The sequence below is a fragment of the Plectropomus leopardus genome, chromosome 8, assembly GCF_026936395.1.
Source record: "Plectropomus leopardus strain MGB_pleo_1.0 chromosome 8, ASM2693639v1, whole genome shotgun sequence".
Lineage (NCBI taxonomy): Eukaryota > Metazoa > Chordata > Actinopteri > Perciformes > Serranidae > Plectropomus > Plectropomus leopardus.
The window spans coordinates 16,907,723-16,932,820 of NC_142183.1; the positions used below are offsets into that span (position 1 = coordinate 16,907,723).

The 25,098-nt window shown below is 39.1% G+C and overlaps 1 protein-coding gene across 1 annotated transcript; it reads right to left on the reverse strand.

Moving 5' to 3' along the window:
• Positions 1 to 1,206: 1,206 nt before the first annotated feature.
• On the reverse strand, positions 1,207 to 20,161 carry LOC148188883 (uncharacterized). The gene is made up of 7 exons (XM_088080999.1): positions 15,733 to 20,161; positions 13,505 to 15,134; positions 9,208 to 9,236; positions 7,196 to 7,324; positions 6,462 to 6,528; positions 6,137 to 6,244; positions 1,207 to 4,100 (listed from the first exon to the last, which is right to left on the reverse strand). Exons 1-7 carry the CDS (start codon positions 15,855 to 15,857, stop codon positions 3,456 to 3,458), a joined length of 2,733 nt encoding a protein of 910 aa, XP_087937125.1. The 5' UTR covers positions 15,858 to 20,161; the 3' UTR covers positions 1,207 to 3,455.
• Between the last annotated feature and the right edge of the window lie 4,937 nt (positions 20,162 to 25,098).

A 25,098-nucleotide genomic window follows, 5' to 3' on the forward strand; every position in this document is an offset into this window, starting at 1 on the left:
ATGTTCTTTAACCACATCACCACTGATCACATTTACAGTGACATCTTTAAATAGTGAGATTGATGGAGAGACTTGCTCATGAGTACACTTCTTCAGCCCTCTAGTGGCAGAGATGGTAATGTCCACCAGTCAAGTTAGAAAAAGTTGTCTGGTTACACTTTACAATACAGCCAGAAACTATAGTTCCCAAAATTTACTGCCTAATTCCTCTAAACTTACGATGTGATATCAGTAGCCTTCTTAAAAAATACCACTGGTTCTTTCTGGTAGCTTACTCGCTAGTAAATGTAGATAGAGTGAAACAAGGGAGTAATTGGAGATTTTAGAGGAAAGGAGAAATAACTTATGGCCGACATCAGGTGTAGGCAACCTGCCACTCTGGGGGCGCATGCAGCTGTTTAACCCTTCTTTAGTGGCTTCCAGTGGTTTCGTCAAAAAATTATGTAGAAATGATGAATAACTGTGTTATTTTAGAAACATTTTTCATTCATGGTCTTAGGCCTAAAGTGATTCTCCAGTTTTAAAAGTGCATAGCCTATACACTAAGTAAAATCAGGTTTAACAGTTTAGTGCATCATATATCTACAGCCTGGTGCCTTTTCCTCTAAATGTCAAGGAGCCAAGGAGCAGTGAGTTTTGAGTCTCCCTTGCGAGACAAATTATGGATTCCAAATTCCAAACTTTGAAGGAAAATACAGAATTTTTACAACTTTATTTGCCAGTGAACAAGGTCAAAGTGGCCAATAATTATATATATATCCCACTGCAAAGTAGCCACATTTTGGCAAAACATGAATGCTCATTTAGCCTAAATAAATGTGTTACTTACCTTCATTGTAGAGGTTCAAATAAGCTTTTAGGCTCAAGCTTTTTTGGCTCCTCTAACATACCTCGTAGGTATAAATTATTTGTACTGAAGGTATACTGCAGTAAATCGGCACCATACCCATAGGTACCATTTACAAAAACATAGTATAATTCATTACTAATTTCCTTAAATTCCCTGTAGGTACACACTACTCACAAAATAACTTAGTATAACTTCTTTCTTGCACCAAATTAAGGATAAATATGACATTTTATAAAACTAATATTAAAGGTTTGAGAAGAGTCAAGCTCCCTTGATGTTGTTTGTGATATAACGAGAAATGTCTTCTTATGATGTGTAAAGTTGACAAGTACAAGGAATGACATCTGTAATCTGCATTCATTTAGGATGATTATTTTTATTGGTAACACAACCATAATGACAGTTACATATTTATGTAGACTAAGAGTATTAATAAATGCATAATGCAGGGGGTAAAGTGTACACTGATGACAGACGGGGGCTATACAGATTCAAATAAATAACAATGTGTTGCTGCTGCACTCTATCCAATCTACGTTGTCACAATACCTTCACGTAATGACATCTTTCACATTTGTTCTGCCCACCAAAGCTCTAAACATCTGTTCAGTTTCATTTCAGAGAGGACGTTAATTCATCATATATACACATACACAAATTCAATGGATATTTACACAAATCTCTACATATACACGAGTAAATGTTTCACTGTCTAATAATTTAGCAATATATTCACATAAATAAGCAAATCACTTGAAAACTTTGACTTCGTATCAGTTGAACTTTAGTTTATCTTGATCCGATCTGTCAGTTATCAATCACCTTCCTACATATTTAAAAAACACACAAGGAAGGTAAGGAAACACAAACGTGATTATTTCTGCGAGAAAATGACAAGAGGTATTTCTGCCTGATTGAATTGTTATTTCAGTTTTTTTGCTTGAACACCTCTGTCCAATCTAAAGTTATATTTTCAAAATACACTGAACTGAATGTCGTTGGTCAGAACATTATGTTTGCAAAATTCTTTAACAGTCACAAAACATTAAAAAAAATGCCACAAAAGCAATTACTTCCATAAAACGACACAACGTATGGACAAATCAATATATCCTTTTAGCCTTTCAGGTGTTCACCTTTAGTTTAACACAGTTATAATACGGTAGAGTTTGGGTTCTTTCTACAAATCCTGTGTTAACTTTTTTGTGTAAAACCAATGAAAATGTTAAACAAATGTACAAGAGAAGCTTCTGCTGTATTATGAAGGTGATGGTAAAGATCAGTTGGATCCCAGTTTCATAAACGTGTCATAGCAGTTAAGAAAAACTGTAATAAACGTGATAATAAAATGTTTTTCATGAATGGCACGTGCTCAGAGAGGTAAGTGGCTCTCTCAGCAGCAGACTGGATGCTGTTGGGTTTGAAAATGTTGTTCATTGTTCAGGTAGCTATTATAAGTCTTTTGCATTGAGTTATTTAACTTTATAGCACAGCCATATCACAAAATCTATTTTTTTTTAACATGTAAGAGACTACAGTTGTTGAATAACACCGTGTGTTGACCTCAGACTCATTATTGCTCAGAATAGAAGTCCTTGATGTCTCAGACTTTTATAAACCTCGTCTCTCATTGTGTTGATTAGTCTGCTTCCACTGAATGAAGAGCTGCTTCTAAAAATACAGAGCATTTATCTTAAAAAGCTTTTTAAAGGTCATTCTTTGCATCAACTTGATGACTATAATCACAGACAATACTGGATGAGGGTTTTTTTGTCATTTCATCTATTCACACTGGTCTGGATGGTAAATTACATATTATTAAAACAATCGCTTTAATGGAAATATATTTGGAACGAACACTTGGAAGGCGTTTCCTATAATTGTATTTAGTTTTCTATTACTGCATGTTCACATTTGATTCTATATTTTGGTATTTAATTGGTGGGTTGAATTTTTCCACTTCAAACTTTTTTTCTTTTAGTGTTGATTGGATTTGCTACACAGTTCTTTGATTTGGTGTGCGGAAATCTTGCACTTAGAGACTGTTCGTTGTTTATCAGAGGAAGCGGATCACTGTGTGACCGAGGGAAAACCTTCCCTCCTTTAAACGAGACGTGGAATGAAGTGGTTTTGATGAAAAATCACTATTAAAAGCTTAGATTTGGTTTTGTTTCCTGATGAAAGCTTTCATTGCACATGTCTTCAAAGATGGTCAGAAACTTGAATATCCAACAAAATATTCTGCACTCAGTATCGTATCGTAATACTCGTATCTTGCTACGATAAATGGTGTAATTTTAGCGATTAAAAAACACAAATCAACAACAACAAAAAAAAACTTCCCTTTTACAACAATTCCGTACAATATTGGAAATTCTAATGTTTCAACATAATGCAAAAATGTCTACCTTTTCCTTTTTGTATTATTTTTTGTAATTCTTAATGGTACACCTAAAAGTACATTATACACAAGACAAAAAGAGATTTTCTGTTATTTTGGGAACATGCAATGCATGTGACAGCAATGGCTTATATATGATTAAACACATATTTCAATGTAACATGAGAATGTACATTCGTCTTGCCATACAGTTGGATGACATTTTCATTCTGCCACTTTGCCAGTTTGCTCCGCTCCTCCTGCCCACTCCTGCCCGCCCTGCTGCTCCTTCCCTCCACCCGCCTCCCCATGAGGATGCAGCTGCTGCAGGAAATCATCCAGGATCTGCTGGGCTGACACAGAGGTCACATCCACAACGTCTTGCTCCAAAAGCGTCACCTTTACCCCGCCCTTCCCACCCCAGCTGTCACCACCCACATGGGCCTGCTGGAGGTTTTTTGGGGTGTCAGCATGCTTAGTGCCCAGTGGAGGCTGCTGCTGGCTCTGCGGATAGAGAGGCTGTGGTCTGGCAGCATAACTTGCAGCCATTTTCTTATAGATGGCAGTGCTGATGTCTGATACACAGAAAGGAGGGCTGTGGCTGGACTCGTGCTTACTACAGAGGCTGCATTCAGTTCCTGTTGTGGGGACCTCTTGCTTAAATGGTATGAAGGCAGTCGTCCTCTGAAGACCTGTCGCTGATTTCATCAACCAATCATGTGCGGCATCCTCCATTTTTGCAGCATGGGATTGGCCGTCTGCTTGTGAGGTCGCAGAATGGCTGTTTGGAGCAGAGGTGGTCAGAAACTTCTGTATGGCTTCAGCTGAATCAAAGTGCTTTTCCAATAAGTCCTTTATCAAGCACGGCACCTGAGACACAAAAAAGCACAACATTAACTCTGAATTCAGCCCATGGAAAACATTTTCATTTGACCGAAACAGCTTTTTTTTCCCACTTATGAAACATTGCAAAGGTACGGCTATTCCTATCCTCTAAAGACGCTGAAAACTTATTCATACTTCTATTTCAAGTGGATTCGATTGTTGCAATGCTCTTTTTTACCAGCCTTCCAAAACAGTCAATTAAAAAACTTCTACTTAGCCAGAACTGTAACGCTAGACTTTTAACCAAAACAAGGAAGAAAACTTTATTGCATATAACCTCGATGTTAGCTACACTCTACTGGCTCCCAGGATATTTTAAAATAGATTTTAAGGTTCTTTCGCTTGTTTTTAATGCTTTAAATGGTTTGGGACCTGCATACATTGCAGACTCTCTGTCGTTCTATAATCCCTCACAAGCTCTTAGATCATCTGGGTTTTTAAAAACTCTCAACTATACGCACAAGAAAATAGGCAGCGCAGCTTTTGTTAAGTGTAACCACAAGCTGTAAGAGAAGCAGGTTCAGTGAACATTTTTAAACAACAGCTGAAAACCTATTGATTTAGTATGGCTTTTAATGAATGTAATTCTTGTAAATGTTATTTTATACAATTTCTCTCTTTTTTTTCTATTCTTACTGGCGTCTATACTTTTAATCTTCACATTTATGCTTTCATTGTTTTTGAGCTGCATCCAATAAAGTTTATGAATTTATTTTTTATATATAAATGGAATAGTGGATCTCCTGTATTATCGCAACCTTTTTAAAAACAGCCTGTTTGTTTTACCTGCAGTCATTTCATTGGAATTAATCTGAGTTACATTAATGGATATGTTTTCTTGCACACATGAACAGACATATGTATGGCCTACACCCAACCCGCTTCACTCTGCAGGTCCTTTTGTGCCTTTTAGCAACATTTTGCGAGTTAACCAGTACTTAAGTACTTTACTCACAGTAAGTACAATTTTGAGGTACTTTTTCTGGGAACCACTGGACTGAAATACCACTAAACAATAAAGTAGTTAAAACTAGCTCCACTTTAACAGATTACAACAGTAAAATGCTCCTTATTGATGCATCAGCATTAATAATCTAACATTTTTAGACATAAAAATATATCGTACACAGGGCACATCTGAATGCATTTTTACTTGAAATTAAGTATTTTTACATCGTTGTACTGGTATAATGCAAAATACTATAGGGTGTTTAACAAAATAATATAGGAAATATTCAATGTACATTATATCAGTCAGCAAACATATTCCATTGTATTTGGTTTATTGATTTCAAGGGAGCTTTTTTACAGCAGCCATTTGGAGTTGTCATAGTAAGAAAAGCCCAGGTTAAATTGATAATATTAATGATGGTTCAGTGTCCCAGTACGGCATCCCAGAGAGCCAGCATGGACTACACCAGCACCACCGTGTTATTGAATACTCCTGTGCTTTTCTAGCTATGACAAGTCAAAATGTCAGCTGTGAAAAAGGTTCATGGAGGTTGACGGTGGCTTAAGCACAGCATGTGCAGCAGTTTCATGTGGAAGAAAACAGCCAAAGTAAAGGCTATTAAAAATAAATCAGTCTCTGTATCAGCAGTTATGCAATGTAAAAAGATCATGAGCCAAAAATGCAATCAGGTCATCACCACTTTTGACTGTGCTCTCTGACTTGGTGATAAGCATTTCTACAAACAGCCACTTAAAACAGAGTGCCCAGTATGACAGTTCAATAATTCATTAAATTGGGGGAAAATGATTTCAAGGTGACTGCTTTATCATCTTGGGTGTGATGAGGTTCAAATTGAGATGAGGAGCAGTGCAAAGATCGGTTTAAACACATGCAATGCAAACGTAACTTTGAAAACAGGGACACAGGTTGGTGGGGTTTGGTATCTCATTTCAAATATTGAATGGCCTGCTTAACCACAAAGAAGAATGACTCATCCCAATAAAATCTTTAGCAAAATATTCGCTATCTGAAATGCGTATGGATGTCCAGTAGGTGTCACTATGCTCACATTGATGTTTTCCAGAGCTGCGATGGTTCTATGGGCGTCCTCCAACTCTGAGCTCAGCTGTGACACTCGGTTCAGCAGGTACTTTCTCTCACTGCTCAGGCTCTCTGACTGCACAAACAAGACATACAACAGTGTGACGTTTACATGAAAGTAGGTCATGGCTTTTAAATGCAGTGAGTTCAGCGCAACATCAGCCTGGTAAAGCCATCCTGATGACGTGAGCTCAATTATCAAAGGGCAAAACAGTGTTGGGCTCTCGTCATAGAGATGGTGTCACCAGGCTGAGATCCCACCCAAAATCTTATGTCCATGCAAGTTTTCTCACCGCTATATGCAGATGTTCCCCCAACAGGTTATTGGCCTGCTTGGTCCCAGTGTGAGTCTCAAGAAGGCTACAAGACGCAGAAAACCAAAGAGGAAGCAGAAAAGACAACCATCAAAAGACCTATAATTTAGACAGTATCATTTCTGCACACACCACTCTATAACCATGTCATTAGCTTTCATCCAGGGTTAAAGACAGTTGTTATCAAGCCAAGTGGCAACCACAAACTCTCCTAACAAGTGTGTAACAACTGACACCAAACTGGAGCCCAGTGTGAGACGACCATTCACTGCAGTTGCTCAGTCTGTTGAAGAATGTGTGGCATGTGCCTGGCAGGCCACCACAGCAGCGGTTGTTTGGTGAGAGATACAGGCTTGAGGGACACAACAGATGTCTCGAGTCCCCCGGTCTATGTTGACGGGGGACACGTGTCACTGCAGAACCAAAACACTCACAGAAATGCACATGGTAGAATGTATGTTCCATGGATCAATTGATCTATAAAAAGTGTTATGTAAAGCTGTAGGTTAGACTGATGGATTTAGGCTATCAAATCAATATGTGTACTCTCCCTCTCTCATGTGGAACAAGTTGTTCTTTATATACTGCATCATCATACTGCACATGGAAGAGATGTAAACTTTAGTACTTCTTTGTGCATACTAATCATGGGTTATAAACAATGTTTTTCTGATATATGCATGTTGAGTTTTGTTCTGTTTATGATCCCAAACCTTTTGTATTTCTCCTTGACATGACTGAGCTCGTCCCTGGTCCTCTGCAGCTCCGCCTCCAGGCTCTCGATGCAAACAACAGTCTGCAGCAAGTTCTGGTGAAGATCTGCATTCTCATCCTGCAACGCCCTGAATGTAGAGGAATGATGGGAGATGAAGTTTTGTTTTGTTTTTTTTAGAAGATTACAATGTGTTGCAAATTTTGGACAAATATTTTTAAACATATCCTGTTTTAATATATTAAATAAATACAGGGGTTCTGAAAACAAGTCATTTGCCAGTACTGACCTCAAGAACTATTCCCTCCAAACTAATTGCCAGAAAAAAATGTTTCTGGACACCTCAAATATGATACATTTGTAAGTTATTATGTACTAAAACTAGATGACTTTTCATGCAGAGGCAGCAAGTGCCCTCATAAATGTTTGGACAGTCTTGTTTCAGCACTGTATTCCAGCACATCAATTAAATGTGTGTGCACTGTGAAAACATCTGTTAAACTTGTGGCCCTTTTTTGCACCTTGAAGAGTAAAAGGGGTGACAAGTTTTTCACTATTCACCCAGTATGAATGTGAACACTATATGCGTCCTTTCTGAAAGTCAGCACTTCAACCTCATAGCCATTGTTTCATTTGAATTCAAGTGTGCTGGTAACCAATTCGGCAGTAAAAAAAATGTTGTCATTGTACATTTACTTCACCTTTGCACCATATTATGACCTGGATACCTTGAAACTTTGCATTTTAACAACACTGTGGTTTATATGTGGTTAGGTGTAGGCACAAAGTCAGCTGGATATGGTTTGGAAAAGATCCCATAGTGGCTTAAAATACGAGCTTTTGGGTACACAATCCAAGAAGTGATAGGCTCTGTAAGATATAACCACATTCTGTGCTGCTCTCCCGGCAAGAGACACAGTGATGTCACGTTAAAAAGGGAAAACACTTTTAGTGGCATTATCCCTGCTGGTAAAATAGTAAAGGGTCACTAAAAACACTCACATTTTGGTGTCCGAAAAGAAGTTGGGAACACAGCAATGACTGACAACTAGTTTTGTTGTTTGTTGGACTTGAACAGTCTGCAGCTTGGCAGCCATCTTTCCTAGGTAATACACCACGCCATCGACCTCCCACCGACAAAGTCAGCTTATATTTTATGCCACTTTAGAAACTCTGCTATGACAGGCTACATGCGAAACGTGCAAATGGAGCATATTTGTGGTTTGCTGAAACGTACAATGCCAACAATGTCTCTTAGCAACTGGGCTAACTATTCAAGATGCGGCCATCTTTCATATGCTTCAATTTACAAATCTAGTCATCTTGCACAGTCAGGCAGTTATTGTTTTTTTACATTTTGAATAATGAAGACAAGCTACATTTTGCATCATGTTGATATCAAACTTTGTTACTACAAATAATGATTTAGAATTCAAAAGGAAAAATGTATTAATATTTGTTTGACTCTCAAACAAACACTACAAAGATGGCTGCTGCATATACCAGTTAGCACAATTTCAGCTGTAAAGCTACAGAGATCTGGCAATCGGCTCTGTAACTTGACTCAAAAAGATAATATTATACGTGTCAATTTTACAGGTGCATCAGCCAAATATACTACAAAATTACATGAGCAGAATAGGCTGGGAAAAACTGCATCAGTGGACATGCATGTGTGCATTGTGTAACTGTTTGTTTTTGTTATGAATACTAATATTTGTTATGTAATGTTAAAAGTCCTCTTTTATTTGGTGCTTATCTCTCTTTACTTTCTCTTTCACATATTCTCATTTCTAACAATGTAGACATGGTTATATAAATGAGTTCCATAACTCCCACATCTCTTCCTGTTGAAGCAGGGGTGGAGAGGATGCTCATTAGACTGATCAATAACCACTGACCCATCACAACATAGACAGAGCGAGGTAGGACACTGCGAGACAGACAGAGACATATGAAAAAAGCTGCAATCAATTGTGAAGTGAGCAGACAGGAAGTATATAACACACTTACTGGAGATGGTCGGCGTCACACAGTGTGTCCTAGAAGAGAATAAAAGAAGGATGAGAGAAAAGTGAATTATACTCATAAGATATGTAAGCGATTAAGTTATTTAGGATATAATAGATTAATTGTCATGCAGTGCAATCACAAATGTTTGGACAGTCTTGTTTCGGTGCTGTACTCTAGTACGCAACACAAAATAAAACGTGCACTGTGTAAAAACTGCAAAACTTCTGGCCCTTTTTTAATTTAACTTTAGTTTAAGTCGAAGAGTAAAATGGACAAGTTCTTTGCTGTTTACTCAGTATGAATATGAAAACTCCCTTGTTAAGTCACAGCTTCAACCACAATGTCTTCATTTCATTTGAAATTCAGTGTGATGGTGTGGAGCCAAAACAATGACAAGCATATCAATGTCTGAGTCAGAGGTGGAACAGGTGTGGCCCCTGGCGCTCCAGCCCAGAAAGATTTTTCAAGGCCTTGAATCTCCCATGTGGTTTAACCTACTATTCGATGTCCTAAAAAAAAATCTAATATAATGGAGTAAATGTTCTTCTCTTGCTCTAATATTTAATTCAGAGCACTTAAGACTACATTTACTGGGATTCTTGATTTGCACTTGAGCAGTCAAAATTATTGTGGCACGTATTCAAATGTAGCAGACTTGTTGGCTAGACATTAATTTTGTTTCTTTATTTCAGCAAAGTAAAACAAAAATCAGTTTCAAGGTTAGAAATGCTGTTTACAACAATTCCTCTTTTATCTGTTATGTAATTTAAAAATAGTAACATCAGCCAAGTTTTGTAATGAGTCATCCTCAATATTTTTTTTTGTGCTACTGTTTCAGCACAATAAAGACAGTTGGAGAAAAATGTATCCACTTTCTGAACATAGACACACACACCGGCGAACGTCTGTGTTTTGAACTTAATAAGAAAGGTTACAATTGAGATTCACTCCTGCGACGAATGTCTGCAGTAGTAACAGGTATTTATTGGCTCCAGCTCCAATCGACATGATAATTTTTGCCCCTTATGCAGCATGATACAATGCCGTGCCGCCACAAAATACTGTTCATCTCTGTCCAAGCAGCACCAGAAGATCATTTAAAATTAGTTTGCACCGAGTTTGAAAGAAAGCCTAAATACATTTTTGTTAGAAAGAAATAACCACCAGAACATTTTCATTGGGCTCCATGCTGCTTTCTACCGTTTAGTGACTTGTTTTTAGGCCTGTCCTTGATGTTAAATGTGACTCACCAGAAAAAAAAGACAACTACTGCTGCAGACTACTGCAGAGCCATGTACTCACCTCTGGTCTACTGCCAGTGGTAAAGGAGACTATAACCTATTTTTTTTACAGGTTTTATCACATTTTAAAAACCTGCATATTATTATAATTTTGGTGGGAAAAGGGTATTATTTAAGAAATGGGACATAGGCTTTAGAGTATGATTGTATTTTCCTGGCAGATTTTTAGGTATTCTATCATCTGAAATGGTGCATATCGCTGGGGGAGAAAAATCTATTCCTGACACCCCTGGGTTTCGGCTGAGTCCAAGACATTTACAGTGTCTGGCTCCGCCCCTGGTTCTAGTACAACATGCACTGATAAGACAGGCAAATGATGACTTGTGTGGAGTCCCTAAATCTACAGGAAAATGCAAGCAACACAAGCAGTTAAGGACTGATTCAAGGTTTGGTGAATATGTGATATATAAGGAGCAGTAAGCAGTAAAAATAAGGACATCACATCCATCCATTAATTTTCTATGTACATCAAGGGAGCTGGAGCCTGGCCCATGCACTCGTTGTGTAAAAGGCAGGACACACCCAGGACGAACAACCAGTCCATTACTGAGGACATGACAGATTGAATAAACTATTGAGTTATGGCAGACCTGCTCCCGGAAATGGACTCTACAAGAATCAATTAGGTCTTAGCCCCTCTGTATGTGTGTGTGTGTGTGTGTGTGTGTGTGTGTGTGTGTGTGTGTGTGTGTGTGTGGTTATGTATATGTCAGTGTGAGTATGTACAAATTCACTGAAGCTTAACTTGAAAAGACAAACTGAGTGAGACCAAATCATACACAGCATCCACATGGAAAAAAGGCAATGTTATGCAATGTTGAGTGTGTTATCAGTACATAAGAGTGCCAGTCTGAGCAGTTTCTTACATAAGAACAACGTGATACTTGTTCTCTAGCAACCAACTCACTCTCACATTTTACATAGTGCCTGCTGCACAAATGTGAGAGGCTGATCTCAGTAGACGTGTCATGTGTCGGCTTATTGTTACTTTTGCCTACGTTGTTGATTCAAAAAGCATACAATAGCTCAGGGCTGGTGCTTTAAAACAAAAAATTACACCATTTAAATTGATAAGTAAGGTAGTTTCAAATGGAGTTTCCCCTGAAGCACACAGCAAGAATCTGCTGCAATGCTGAAGAATGACTCAGCTCGCAGTGCGTAGTGTTTGACACGTCCCACACAGCCTGTGACTCAGCTATACAGCCTCTGCAATAGAGGAGCAGCGCTGCATTCATTACATTCATCCTCTTGTTTCTACGCAGAGACATCCTCTCCTCTGTGAACTATTATGACTTTGGGAGCTTCATCACTGACTTGTTTTACAGTCAGACTCATGATTCACCTTTCTTTCTGAGGAGTGACTCGTGACATCACAATTTGATTCGTGTCTTTCTTCACAACACCATGCGGGTGTTGATGGTCATTTGTGGTTTAATGCCAAGGTTAATCTTATTTGATGTTTTTTTTTTAAATACCATATATCTTATAAATGGGTATAAATACATTATTTTAGCTGACTATGATATATTACTTAGGGATAACACAACATAGATATGTATTTGACAATTATGACAGTGGAGAAACAAGCTTATAAATAAACATGCTTTTGTATTTAAAATGATTTCAATCATGATGCCTGATATAACTCATTCCTGCCCTTAAGACTGGCGAATGTCAGTTGTCAGATAATGCAGTTGTATAATATTAATCACATACACATACTATATGTGTTTAAAACATTTGATGTCATCAACTAAAACATGTTTTCATCTATGTTTCCTGACTTTTTTCTGAACTGAAATAATCCAGTGATGGCAGTTCCAGCAGCCAGAAAAGGGACAGTTTATTTTGTCCAATTGTGGGGCTTAATTCATGCTGAGTTTGAGCTCACTGAGCAACTTATTTCTTCTGGCGAGCCAAGTTTGAGCCAATGCTAGGCCAGTTCATTTTTACATCAGGCTAATGGAGTTGACGTGACTCTGGGGTGTCAGTCATGCCATGTTTTAGCAGAGTCAGGCAACCTAGATGAGGCCCCGACTTATTTCTTTCGGCATGCCGCTTTTGGGCCGATGCTAGTACATGTCATGTTTAAAAACGACCCAGTGATGCTTCCGGCATCATCATGCCCAGTCACAGCCAAGTGGATCATCCGGACACGGCCTGACTTATCTCTTCCAGCATGCCGAGTTTGGGCCAGTGCTGGACCAGGTCATTTTGGCTAACTAGGAAGGTGTACCCAGTGTTAACATTTCATTTTTAGATTGAAATGTCCCTCCCTGGCTGCTGTTGTTTTTGTTTTGCCTGTTTACCTTACTGCTTGTGTATGCTACTCTTGTAATGTTTGTTGTATTGCCGATCGCTTTTGTCTGTTGGCTACCTAAAGCTAGTTGTCACATGTAATGTTTGTTGTTATTGTATATAGTCAGGGGTGTTTTGGGAAACATCTGGATGTGTGCTTCTGTCTCTTTTAACTCTTAAACATTGTAACGCTTTCTTGTTACATGTAACATTTGCTGTTTTTATGTAATTACTGGGTTTGGTTTTTTTTTTGGCAATTTGTAATTTTCTAGTAATTTTTGACCACTCAAAGCACTTTCACACTACAAGTCACATTCACCCATTCTCACCCATTCTCACCCACTGCTGACTGGGACTGCTATACAAGCTGCAACCTGCAACTCAGTTTTTAGCCATTCACACAAACTCACACACTGACTGAACAGCAATCAGGAACAATTTGGGTTTAGTATCTTGCACAAGAATACGTTGACATGTCAGTTAGAGGAGCCAGGGATGGAGCAGCCAACCTTACATTTAGAGGGCCACTCACTCTACCTCTGAGACACAAAAGCCATTGGCTTTTGCCCAGCCACCATTGTGAGAATTAAGAATTTGTTCTTAATGACTTGCCTGGTTGAATAAATTTAAATAGATTTCCTCTTGCCCCTCCTGTCTTTGTTTAAAAAAGAGCAAAAATACCATTAAAGTGAACTCACCCTGTGTTGATTAGAGTGCCCCACATGCTGTGACTGGTGTCGGCCACTCTGCTCTGAACTGTGGGAGGTAGCTGTGGATGCCGTGTCTCTGGCTCTGGGTGAGTCAGATTTTGAGGATGAAGACTCCGAGCCAAGGCCCTGCCCTGCACCCTGGGCTGAGGATGGAGGGGAGCTGGCGGGTCCTTTGTGCCCGACGCCATGGTGCACCTGCTGAGGCTGGTGCTCAGGGAAGTGCTGGGTATGTTGACTGTGGGAGGCAGTGGGCTGCTGTTTGCGGTGGTGACGTTGTTTGGGCTGGATGGGTTCAGGGCTGGTGCTGGTGCCATCTGTGAGGTGAGGGCCACATCTAACGTATCTGCCCCCTGATGCGGAGCTCCCGGTGGGTGACGGCCTTCTGTTTTTACGGATGCTTTCATGGTGAGTGTTATGAGAGTAATGGTGAGGTGGGGGGCTACCATGGTGGTTCCTAGCTGCATATGAGTTAAGTTTGTCAGGATTTGAGGAGTCCTGGTTTTTACGTGAGCTGCTGCGAGCTGCTCTCTCCTGTCTGCTGTGCTGTTTTGGGTTCTGCTCCTTCTCCTCCCCTGAGCTCTCTCTGTGCTTCTTGGGTGGCAGCTGAGGCTTGACTGGGCCAGCTGTTGGTGCTGGTGTAGGTGTCTTGCCACTGGTTTTATCATTGCTCACACCCAAGATGTTTAGAGCAGATGGACTTATAACCTGTTTTGTAATCTCATCTAGAAAGGCTGAGAATTGCAACTTTCCCTGCACAAAGTTCGCCCTAGCCTGCTCTATCTCGGCTTGAGTTGTTCCTTTCCCTTTCTGTCCACTGGGATCTTGCCCTTTGGAGACTCTTGGGGACAGCACCTCCATCGACTTAGCCTTGCGAATGTCAGTATTAGGCTCCTTGTTTTTGAGGATGCCTTTGCTAGGCAGCTGACTAGAGGACACTGCTCTCTTGGGGCCCTTGGAGACCCCTAACAGAAAGTCCTCATCACTGAAAGCCAAGCTTCGGTTCAAACTAGCTGCCTTATACAGAGGTCGAGAGTTGATGTGCTGTACCCTGGATCGTTCTCCTCCAAGATCACTTTCATTTCCCTGCAGGAGGCCTTCTTCACTTCTGCTGTGACCTCGGTCAAGAGAGGCAAAACCATGCTTCCCCCTCTTTTGTCTACTCCCCTGTATCTCACTACAAACACTGCCATTCTTGTTGTGTCTGATGGTGGCAAAGACGATGGGCTCGCTGCCGTCATCCTCCCTGAAACCTGCGCGCACATCTGAGATGTTGGAGCAGGACAGGGAGTGCTGTGGCTGCGCAGCATGGCGGAGAGAGAACGGATCATTTGCACTTTCTTCTGTGTACCATGAGGAAAAAGAAGAGGGCGAGGAAGAGGAAGAGAGTGAGGATGAAGAGGCCCTAGAGAGAGTTACAGGTGTGTCGTGGTTGTACAGTATCTCGTCCTCTTCGCTTTGGTGAAACTGCTGTGTGTGATGACGATGGTGGGCACTGTGATTGCCGCCGTGATTGCCACTGTGATGGGGGTTGTCATGGCGATAGCGTCCATGTTGATGGTGACGGTGGTGCCCAATGCTGTCATCTGTGTTTCTGTCTGTATCATCAAACAATGAGTACCTACAACACACAGATGCAGAATTATGAGCAACGTTAATGATGTCTTTGCTCATATACAAGTATAATCATAAGAAGAATAAAAAATAACTTAATTTATATAGCACTTTTCAAAACTTCCATTACAAAGTGCTTCAAACGTGGCAAACAAACAGCACGATAACATTGTAATACAAATTCATAGTCAACAAATAATAAATAAAACAGCTAAAAATGAAGAAAAAAATGATTAAAGTGCCCATAAAAGCACTGAAAACATAGAAAACTAATTAAGAAAATGCCAAACTGTAAAAGTGAGTTGTATGAGACCATTTAAAAAAGGGCTGACCGGTGCGTATCATACTGCCGTGACGGGTGCCTCTCTGCGCTAGTCTCTGACGCTAGCATCCACTGACAAAGCAGGGGTATTTTTTTCAGTTTGAGAAAGAACTAGATCTTTCATTAATTTTGATGATCTTCAAGGAGTTATTCATACCTTTACCACTCTGAATTATTTAAATGCCGTGTTTACATGCCTTGGCCAAAACATCATTACATGACTTGACAGTGTTAATACCTTTTCTATTAGACGTGAATGTAAATCTGGCAGACTAGATCGTACCTGTGTGACTGAGAGTCTTGGTGATGGTGATGGTGTTGGTGTTGGTGATGGCGATGGTGCTTCCGAGGCTTGATCTCATCCGAGTCTGAGGGGCTGTGAACAGGCTTAAAAAATTTCTCCATCATCTGTATCTCCTCTTGTGGTAAGTGGTCGATGCCGTCCTGGTTGGGCTGACGAGCAGCACTGATGGGGATCCCTGTTGGTACTCAGCTTTTTCCTCTATTATTGTTTTTTGTTTGTTTTTGGAGAATTTTTGTCTCTATAAGGCTGCAACTTGTCTTTTGGTGTCGGGTGCGGAGACCATTACTTTAAATCAGACACCAACCTACTGCTGTGCCCGACCATGATAATACATAAAACACATGATAAAGCGCTTTAAAAAATAAATCATATTCAAAACTAAGAAGTTCTCTCCTTAAAAAAGTATCTGTCTCAACAGAGGATGAATCTCCAAGTGTATCAGCAAAGTGTCCAGTTGTTGAAATGTTTCTGAATAAGTTATTCTCCCTCAGCGGCTGGTTGTAGAATAATGAAAAATGCTTGTGAGCAGGAATGTATGAGTTCCTGGATGGTGGTTTGATTTTGCATCACGTCTGATGTAACAGCTGGGTGCTCATTGAACCAGCTAAAAGAGCAAGACCTTTGTCCTCATACAGGACACAATCGAACCGAGCCCTGTGGAACAGGATCTATAACATGGTTCATTTAACCCACAGATATCGCTCGCAGAGGTGGGGTTTGCCCATGTTTTTGTGCTGTTTAGTGCTAAAACTCTGTGTTTATATCTGAGAAACCTGTGAGAGAACTTTGGTTGTCTTTGTTTTCACCACTATTATTATTTTTATACAAAAATCGAGTATGAGCATTTAAAAAAAAACTATTGAACTGCCCTAGGCTGGCCCATTGATTTTTAGGTTTCCTACTTCCATCCGTCTGCAGCCAACGTGATTACATTTATGAGGGGTGGGCGATATACGGTACATACCATGGGATGTAAAAATCTGTCAGCCATCAGAGATTGTGACATACGATCTTCACTGCAACTGTCACTTTAGTGTCTCTGATTGTTTTAAATCATTGTCTGCAATGTTGCAAATCTATAAGCAAGACTGCTATAAATTTTATACAACCATGATTCCAAATATGTTGGGACACTGTATAAACTACTGATAACACAGCAATTAATGTGACAGTTGGATCAGGCAATGGTATTAATAACTTAAAAAAAACACAATGATAAAAACATTTGGCATTTAAATCCATAAAAATTATGAGCAAAAAAGTGGAATGACACAGGAAAAAAAGTATTGAACCCACTAACTGAAATGTATCTAATATTTAAGGAAGCATTTGTTTACAATGCCAGCGTCAAGACGCGTCCTGTGTTCAGGGGGGGTTTTGGACCATTCTCCCACACAGACAATATGTCAATCTTACGCTTATAAAGAAAAAAAATCATTTAAAAAACTTAAACAATGCATGTCCTCGGTTCCCTTAGTAAGTGTTTTTAAAAGACAAGGTGATGTAAGCGATAAACATGCCCCTGTCCCAACGTCTTTAGAAAGTGTTGTAGGCATCAAATTCCGAATCAGTGCTTACATTTACAAAAAACAATAAAGTTTTTCAGTTTGATCAATAAAAGTCTTGGACTGTATTCATTTAAATATGTCAAAAAGGGCTTCCAATTCAGTACATTTTGTCCTTATTTACGTTTTACATAAAGTCTCAACTTCTTTGGAATCTAGCTGTAAGATTTTTGCTTCATTGTGATGAAGTGCTTCCATATGTTGGGTAATTTGGCAACTTGGTCAGAAAAAAAATCTTTTTTGGGTGAACTGTTTGGCAATTGGTTTTCCAGTTTTGTTTTGGTGTGCAGTATTTCAATACTTGAATTCAATACAATTGATTCAGGTTTCGTCTCTATTTTCCAAAAACCTCCCAGTCGTTATCACAGTTGAACGCGTCTCGCAGCTTATAACACAATGCCTGAGTCGTTCAATGCAAATAGAGAACAGCTCCTTCAAAATAACGTTGATTGGCAAGTATCACACAAAGGTCTTTAGGAGCCCACAAAGGCTTTGGTGTGGCATGGTTATCACATGAAAGAAAATGTCTGTCTCTCAGTTCATTCAGGTTGTGAGAGGCTGACACTCACTCAGTGGGCAACGCACCACACCCGGCTGTTGCTGATCAATGACAGTGATCCTCCCAACCCTTTGATTTCACACATTGAGCTTTTACTCACAAATATGAGCTATCAAAATGAGTAGGCCATATCAAGTCTTTCTTGTCTTCTAACACGAGGACATTGAGCTTGGCCCAGACCTCTGTAGAGGGGGTCAGGGCTTATTTTTAAGGCACTCTGGAACTTTCTTTATCCTTAAAAAACTATTTTGTTCCATGAATAATTATGAATTTTGATGTTGAAAATATTAGTTAGTATTTAGCATTGAACAAAACACTTTATAACCGCTATCAATTAAAACTATTTCTGTGGGTAGCCTAAAAATAAACTTCATTACAGATTATAAGAACTGTGCTTTTTATTTTTATTAGGCCTATTCGTATTTTTCAAATACAATTAGGTTATATTGCAGTATATTCAGATGCTGCTCTATTTATTAAAACATTTGGGGGGCGTCGCGGACAGTAAGGCATAACAATGAAGGTTTTTTTTTTCTTTTTTACCAAATGCAATTAGAATATTGACTTATTTATTGTGTTTTTGTTTAACCAAAAGTCCTAAATCAAAAAATGTTCAAGAGATTTAAAAAAACAGAATATTCGGTTGGGTATTTTTGCCCAGTGAATTACCTCAAACTAGTAATCGGCTCTAAAAATTGCTTCCACATTATTCTGTCGACTGACTTTATTTCAGTACTCGCTTAACTGAAAGGTGGGCAGAATCCCAAAGTCACTGTGGTCACAGAGAAAACATGAATCACAGGCTTTCATTGCCTGGATATAATGACCTACTTTATTAGCAAGGAAGGAATTGCATATAGGATTGATATGCTTTACACCAAGATTATTGTTCTTAAACTGTGTCTGGATTTTAGGCTGAAAACTCGCACCTGGCCAGGCGCTTCAGCCCTGAATGATTTATAAATAGTCTGGATCTAAATATGTAGGCTATATATATTTTTAAAAAATAAGACTAGGCCTAATAATAATAAAAAAAAGGCCTGAATCTAGTAATCTGACATTCTGTTCATCTTTCTAAAAAGAAAATCTGCAACTTGACATAAATGTCTTACAAATTGCAAGAAAATGTTAAAAGCTGACAAAAAATACCTGAAAATTAGCTGATCAGAAAGAGAGCAAGATTTATTAGAAAATCATCGTAAAATAAGAAGAAATGTCCAGAATATTATAATTATCATAATCATTTATCAAAATTAACTTACAGACAAAAATATAAACTGTATATTTATTATTATTTCTTCTTTTGATCTGTTTTCATTCTATCACTTTTTATTGTCATTTTCTGTTTTGGATTGTTCGACTTTTACTTTCTTTCTTTTTATGTGTGGTAATTTTTTACTAATATCTTGCCAATATTTGGGTACTTTCTTGTTAGGTTGCTTATTGCCTTCGATCAATGGTTTTGGAATGAATCAAACCAATTTGTTTAGTTTTCAAATGGTTACTTATATCATTTTTTAAGTAGTCTGAACACTGATTACTAACAACTACTAATATTTTTCACAATAAAATTCATAGTTGTTATTTGAATTATTGGTAAATAGGGTGCCAGATTGCATTAACAGATAGATAGATAGATAGATAGATAGATAGATAGATAGATAGATAGATAGATAGATAGATAGATAGATAGATATTGTATCAATAAACGGGAGCTATCATGACAATAGTTGCATTAAGGGAGGTTGCCCAGACATGTCCATGATAGTGTAATCCATGTTGATAACCAGACCAGCAGGAGAAACTATGCTGGGAGGGACAGACCATGGGACAGACATGACAAATGGCACGTTTTTCACTGCACCCTCTGCTGGTGAACAAAAGTATCTCCTGTTTTGGCCTTTCCGTTCCTGTAATTTTCCACCCACAGGAGAAGGACCTCACCGTCTGGCACTGGAAGTTTCTGGATATTTCTAGTTTTATCACGTATACGCTGCAGCTAACACTTACACAGTGATACTGTTTCACTTATGTTCTGGTTGAATTTGACATTGAAGCTCAGACTAACATGAATAATACTTGTAAAATGGGTCAACATGATACATAATACCACAAACATTTGATTTTAAAAAATACTGCCAGGGCAAGCAGCTTTTGTGTAGCTATGAAACATACCATAGGCGTTATTGAACATGGGCCATCCAAAGTTAGAGGAGATGAGTTTGCTGTTTTCTTTTGTTCTTCAATCACAAATAGCAAATCAATGCAGTAAAGGGGAAGTAGATCCGGCTATTCAGTCATATTCTAGTTTGATCCGGTTTTTGGGACCGTGTTACACTCAAGTAAAATCAATCCGCCTATCCGTGCCTGTGACGTCAGCTGTTTTGGATGTTACTGCATGTAGTGCAGGAGATACAAAATGTTCCGTTTTACATGTAAATTACGTATGTATTTTGTGTTTCACATATTTCTAAATCGTAAATTATCAGGCAAAACTAAAACAATCACACTTTACTCACTCCGTGTGAGAGAATTTGAACGGGAGCACTTTTGCCTGTTTACTGTGATCGAGTGCCCAATTTACCATTCATTTTCAAATATGGATTACTATTCTCATTATATTTAATCGCATTTCATGTTCTGGAGTCTAATGTAAATCTACAATGAAGTTTTGTCGAGTGAATGTGGGACTACTTTTTTCACCGGAAGAATACCTTCAACTGCCGTAGCCGGACAACCCAAACAGTATAAATATCGCGAGTGACGCCATTTCAACTCACTCTGCATTGACAAGAGCTCGTTGCAAGATGAGGCGCGGCAGGTTAACCCGATCTTGCTTATTTCCTTTCAATACTTAGATTTACAATTTAATCTGACGAAGAAATGTAGATTTACTCTACCTAACTTTATTTGAGTTCGGTTTTTTTTAAATAGAGTGTCGATCTGTCAGGGAGCGATAGGACCTGTCTGTAACGCCTAGTTACAATATAGATTGAATCTTACCTTCTAGTGTCTTTTTAAGGAAAACTTTTCAGCAATTAAGCTATTTGTTTTTATACGTTTTAGTTGGCAAATGTCAACGAAAATCAACCTTAAATAGAAACTTGGGCTTCATTATTTTTTGACGATGCTAACGTTACTTAGCTATTGAGCTAAAGGCAGGCCAAGAAAGCAAAATACAGGCTACATGTTATTGCAAATGTCAAACGTTACTTTCTAACGTTCATTTTGTTAGACCGACAGCAGTCAAAGTAACATATTTACCAGTATTTTGGTAAACGTTTTATTTTTTTAAATAATGCATCGTATCCAGGTTTTTAAACTGCGTAACGGCTGTTGGCTTAAAATGGGAGCTGTGACGTAGCATTCCAGTAACAGTTTACCATTGGTTAATTTGAATAGCTCGTGACGCAGCTTCAGACTGAAATAAAGAGGGAGTGGTCAGAATTTAACCAGCTGTTATGTCAGCAATGTCCGTAAAAAGAATGTTCGATAGCCTTCGACAACTAAAGATACAAGAACAGCGAGTATTTTATTTAGTTGGTCTTTAACAACTGAAGATGCAAGAATTGCATTCGTTTATTTCATTTATTTTTTTGGCATTTAAAAACTGAAAGATAAATGAACTGCAAGAATTTATGTAGTTGGCGTTTAATAATTGAAGATAAAGGAACCGCAAATATTTTATTTTGTTAACGTTTAACACCTGAAGAATCAAAGAGCTGCAAGTATTTTATGAAGTTGGCCTTTAACAACTGAAGATACAAGAACCAAAAGTATTTTATTTTGGTGGCTGTAACTAAAGATACAAGAACCGCAAGTATTTTATGAAGTTGACCATTAGCAACTGAAGATACAAGAAGCAAACTTAAAAAAAAAAAGATGGCATTTCATGGTGTGCTGTTGAAGATTGCCAGACAGTGAAGTTGATTTGGTCATCTCAGAAGGAAAAGGTCAGAATGTTACAGAATTTAAAAAAAAAAAAAAAGTTTGTATCAAATATCAGTTGACATGAAGGACAGATGCAACAGTCTTGGACCAGCAGATATGATGAGGATACTTAAAAAAAGTGAGAGAAGAGAGTCCTTGACTAAAAAAAAAAAAAAAAAAAGTGAGAGAAGAGAGTCCTTGACTCAAAAAAAAAAAAAAAAAAAGAAGAGAGTCCTTGACTCAAAAAAAAGAGAAAGAAGAGAGTCCTTGACTCAAAAAAAAAAAAAAGTGAGAGAAGAGAGTCCTTGACTAAAAAAAAAAAAAAAAAAAAGAACCAAAGATGCAATCAAGACAATCAGTATTGTTGAAGATAACCAAAACAGTGACACCAAAAGGTCTGTCATTTTTTTAGGCAAGCTTTGATATGCTTACTTTTTTTTAAACTCGATTCCTTGAGTTTCAACCCGATGTTATTGCACATCTAGAAGTTTTTATGTTCTGAAGTTTGAAGCGATCGTCTCTTCTTTGACAATAGAAGCAAGAAAACTACAGTTAAGGAGTGGCAATGCTCAGAAGTTTGAAGTGATCGTCTTTATATTGAAACAAAAACGCAAGAAAACTACAGTTTAGAAGAAGGGGCAATGTCCTGAAGTTTGAAGTGATGGTTGTTATTTTGAAAGAAAAACAAGGAAGCAAGAAAATACAGTTAAGAGTGGCGATTTAAAGAAGTTTGAAGTGATCGTCTTTATTTTGGAAAAAAAAAAAAGAAAAAAGGAGCAAGAAAACTACCGTTTAGAAGTGGCAATGTTCTGAAGTTTGAAGTGATCGTCCTTATTTTGAAAAAAGAAGCAGAACTACAGTTAAGAAGTGGTGATGTGATCATAAGAAAGAAGCAAGAAATCCAAGTTTTAAAGTTGCTTACGAGGAATCAAAGCATATCAAAACCGCTCTAGCTGTGGTTCAAAGGGACCACATGCTCAGATGATTCTATGGACTTTTTTTTTTCCTGTTAACTTTTTTAAATTGCTTAGAAGACAGAAGATTTTTTTTTTTTTTTCTGGGGGGGAAATGGACTGAGTTACCGGGGGGAGGAATGGACTTAGTTATTATGAGGAAGAATGGACTTAGTTATTAGAAGAAGAGGACCGGCGAGGACGTGGGACGCAGGGAGGACCAGAGTGGAGCCAGGCAGGACAGGACCAGAGGGCGAGGGAGGACCAGAGTGTTTCCAGGCAGGACAGGACCAGAGGGCATGGAGGAAAGAGCAGAGTGGGCGCCAAGAGAGCAGGAAGCAGCTGTCGGCGAGTGTACACCAGAGGGAGCCAGAGGCACAGGGCAGAGTAGCAGCAGCAGCCATCGCTGAAGCAGTCGAGCAGATCCAGAGCAAGCCAGCCAGTGATGAGAGGGTGGGACAGGGCGCTCAAGTGTCTTCTAGCTTCACAAGTTTAAGGCGTTGGTTTGTATATTGGGTAGAGGTATCTCTGTACCATTCTCAGGTATTTAGTTTGATATAATCCTTTTCAGAACACAATTTCTCGCACAGCTTTCTCTTCCTTTTTTCAGGCAAGCCGTGTAAAGCGTTTTGTACCGTGGTCTCCCCTCCTGTTGTGCGATGACATAAGTGTGGTGGTGTCTGCTGTGATGAATGCCTTGGTAGTGTGCTGGCGAGAGGAACATCCTATGGGACTTCTCTACCCCCACTGCGATCACAAGTAGTTCCCCCAGCCGGCGGGAGAGGCTGTCCTTTGTTGTTCGATAGGTCTTCCCCCAACGAAGCTTTCGGCATTGGAGTGTAAGAGTGGATGATCTCCTGTGCGGCCGATTGATGTGTGTATACAGCAACCCTTCAGTGCTTCAGCTGCGCATCATTGGTACAGATCAGCTCCATCTACCTCTTAATGTGAGCAGTGAGTGAATGCATGAAATGTACATGTGGGTGTAACTATCCGGTACATTAACTCATCATTGCCTATGCTGTCTAGTAAACAGTCATTTTTTTTTGCCATCAAAAGGAAATATATATAAATATATATTGAAATAGTTGATCCTGGTAGTAAAGTTTGTTGGGTTAGGGGGAGGGGGCATTTAAAACGTGTTTCGAGTTCTTCTTTTTACAGGCCTGGCCCCCTAAAGCTGATCATCGAAAGAACCCCCCCTGTGTGATAGCTGCTCGGTACAAGTTGAGCTCATCCTATTAACTATAGTGCTTTGGATCGGGATCATGCGCATCCACTGCGGTTAAAAGAGATTTAGGAAGGTATTTGGTATTCAATAAATCCATTAGATTTATCATATGATTTTTCACTGTATGGACCGTGTTGTAAATTGGGTTTTATGAATCTTTTGGGTTATGGAGGGTGGGTTTGGGGGGGGGCGTTAATCAGTCTCTTCCCTAGACTTTACAGCTCCATGTTACCCATCGCGAAATGGCTTGAATAGGAATCGTCCAGGCACACCAAACAAGATTGAAGTGGACTCTTTGCCCCGCAGGATAGCAACTTCAAAACTAGTCTCCCGGTGTAGCAAGAAGCTCTGTTTTCCGAGGGATCGTGGTAACCAGTCTCTTTACTAGAAGTCATTGTAATTCTGTCCAGGCTTCAAGTTGCTTTGTGTGGTTGGGGGAGGGGGTTGTGTATTTGTTACTTTTTGCAGATTAAGTATTATGGGCCGCCCTTCAAAAATCTACGTTCAAGTCCACGTCTACAGTTCATAAGGAAGGAATCCCCCTCGCGTTCAGGCTTGTGGTATTTAAATGTTCCTCTAGCAAATTGATTCAATCTTTTTTACTGCTGTTTTCATAGTCTTAAAGTTGTGTCCTGCTAAGGGAGCACTGTAAAGTTATTGACTTGTCGTTTTGTACTGCAATTGGAGGGGTATTGTGGGGAGAGAGGTCTTTTCCTTTGCATTTTTCAGTGTGCTGTGTCCTGTGCGCTTTCCAATACCCGAGACCATCAGGATCTCTCCTAACTCATTGTTTGTACAAGTTTCCTTGCGCATCGAGCATCACGTAAGATCACTAAATGTGTTCACCTTTCTCTTAACATTCATTGTCTGGCTAAAAGCCCTCCATTGCAATTCCTTACAATTAGTTATCATGTCTTGTATTGACAATACAATGAGTGAACTATCTGTAAAGGATTTTCTTATTGCATAATAAATGCATAGCTTGTCGTGATTGAATACAGTTTTGGTATGCATTTGTCCTTTTTGGGGGCTTGTGTGGGGGAGCTTTTCTTGTGCTTTTTCAGGTATGACTAAAGCTTGGAGCTTTGTAGAGCACGGATGTGACCT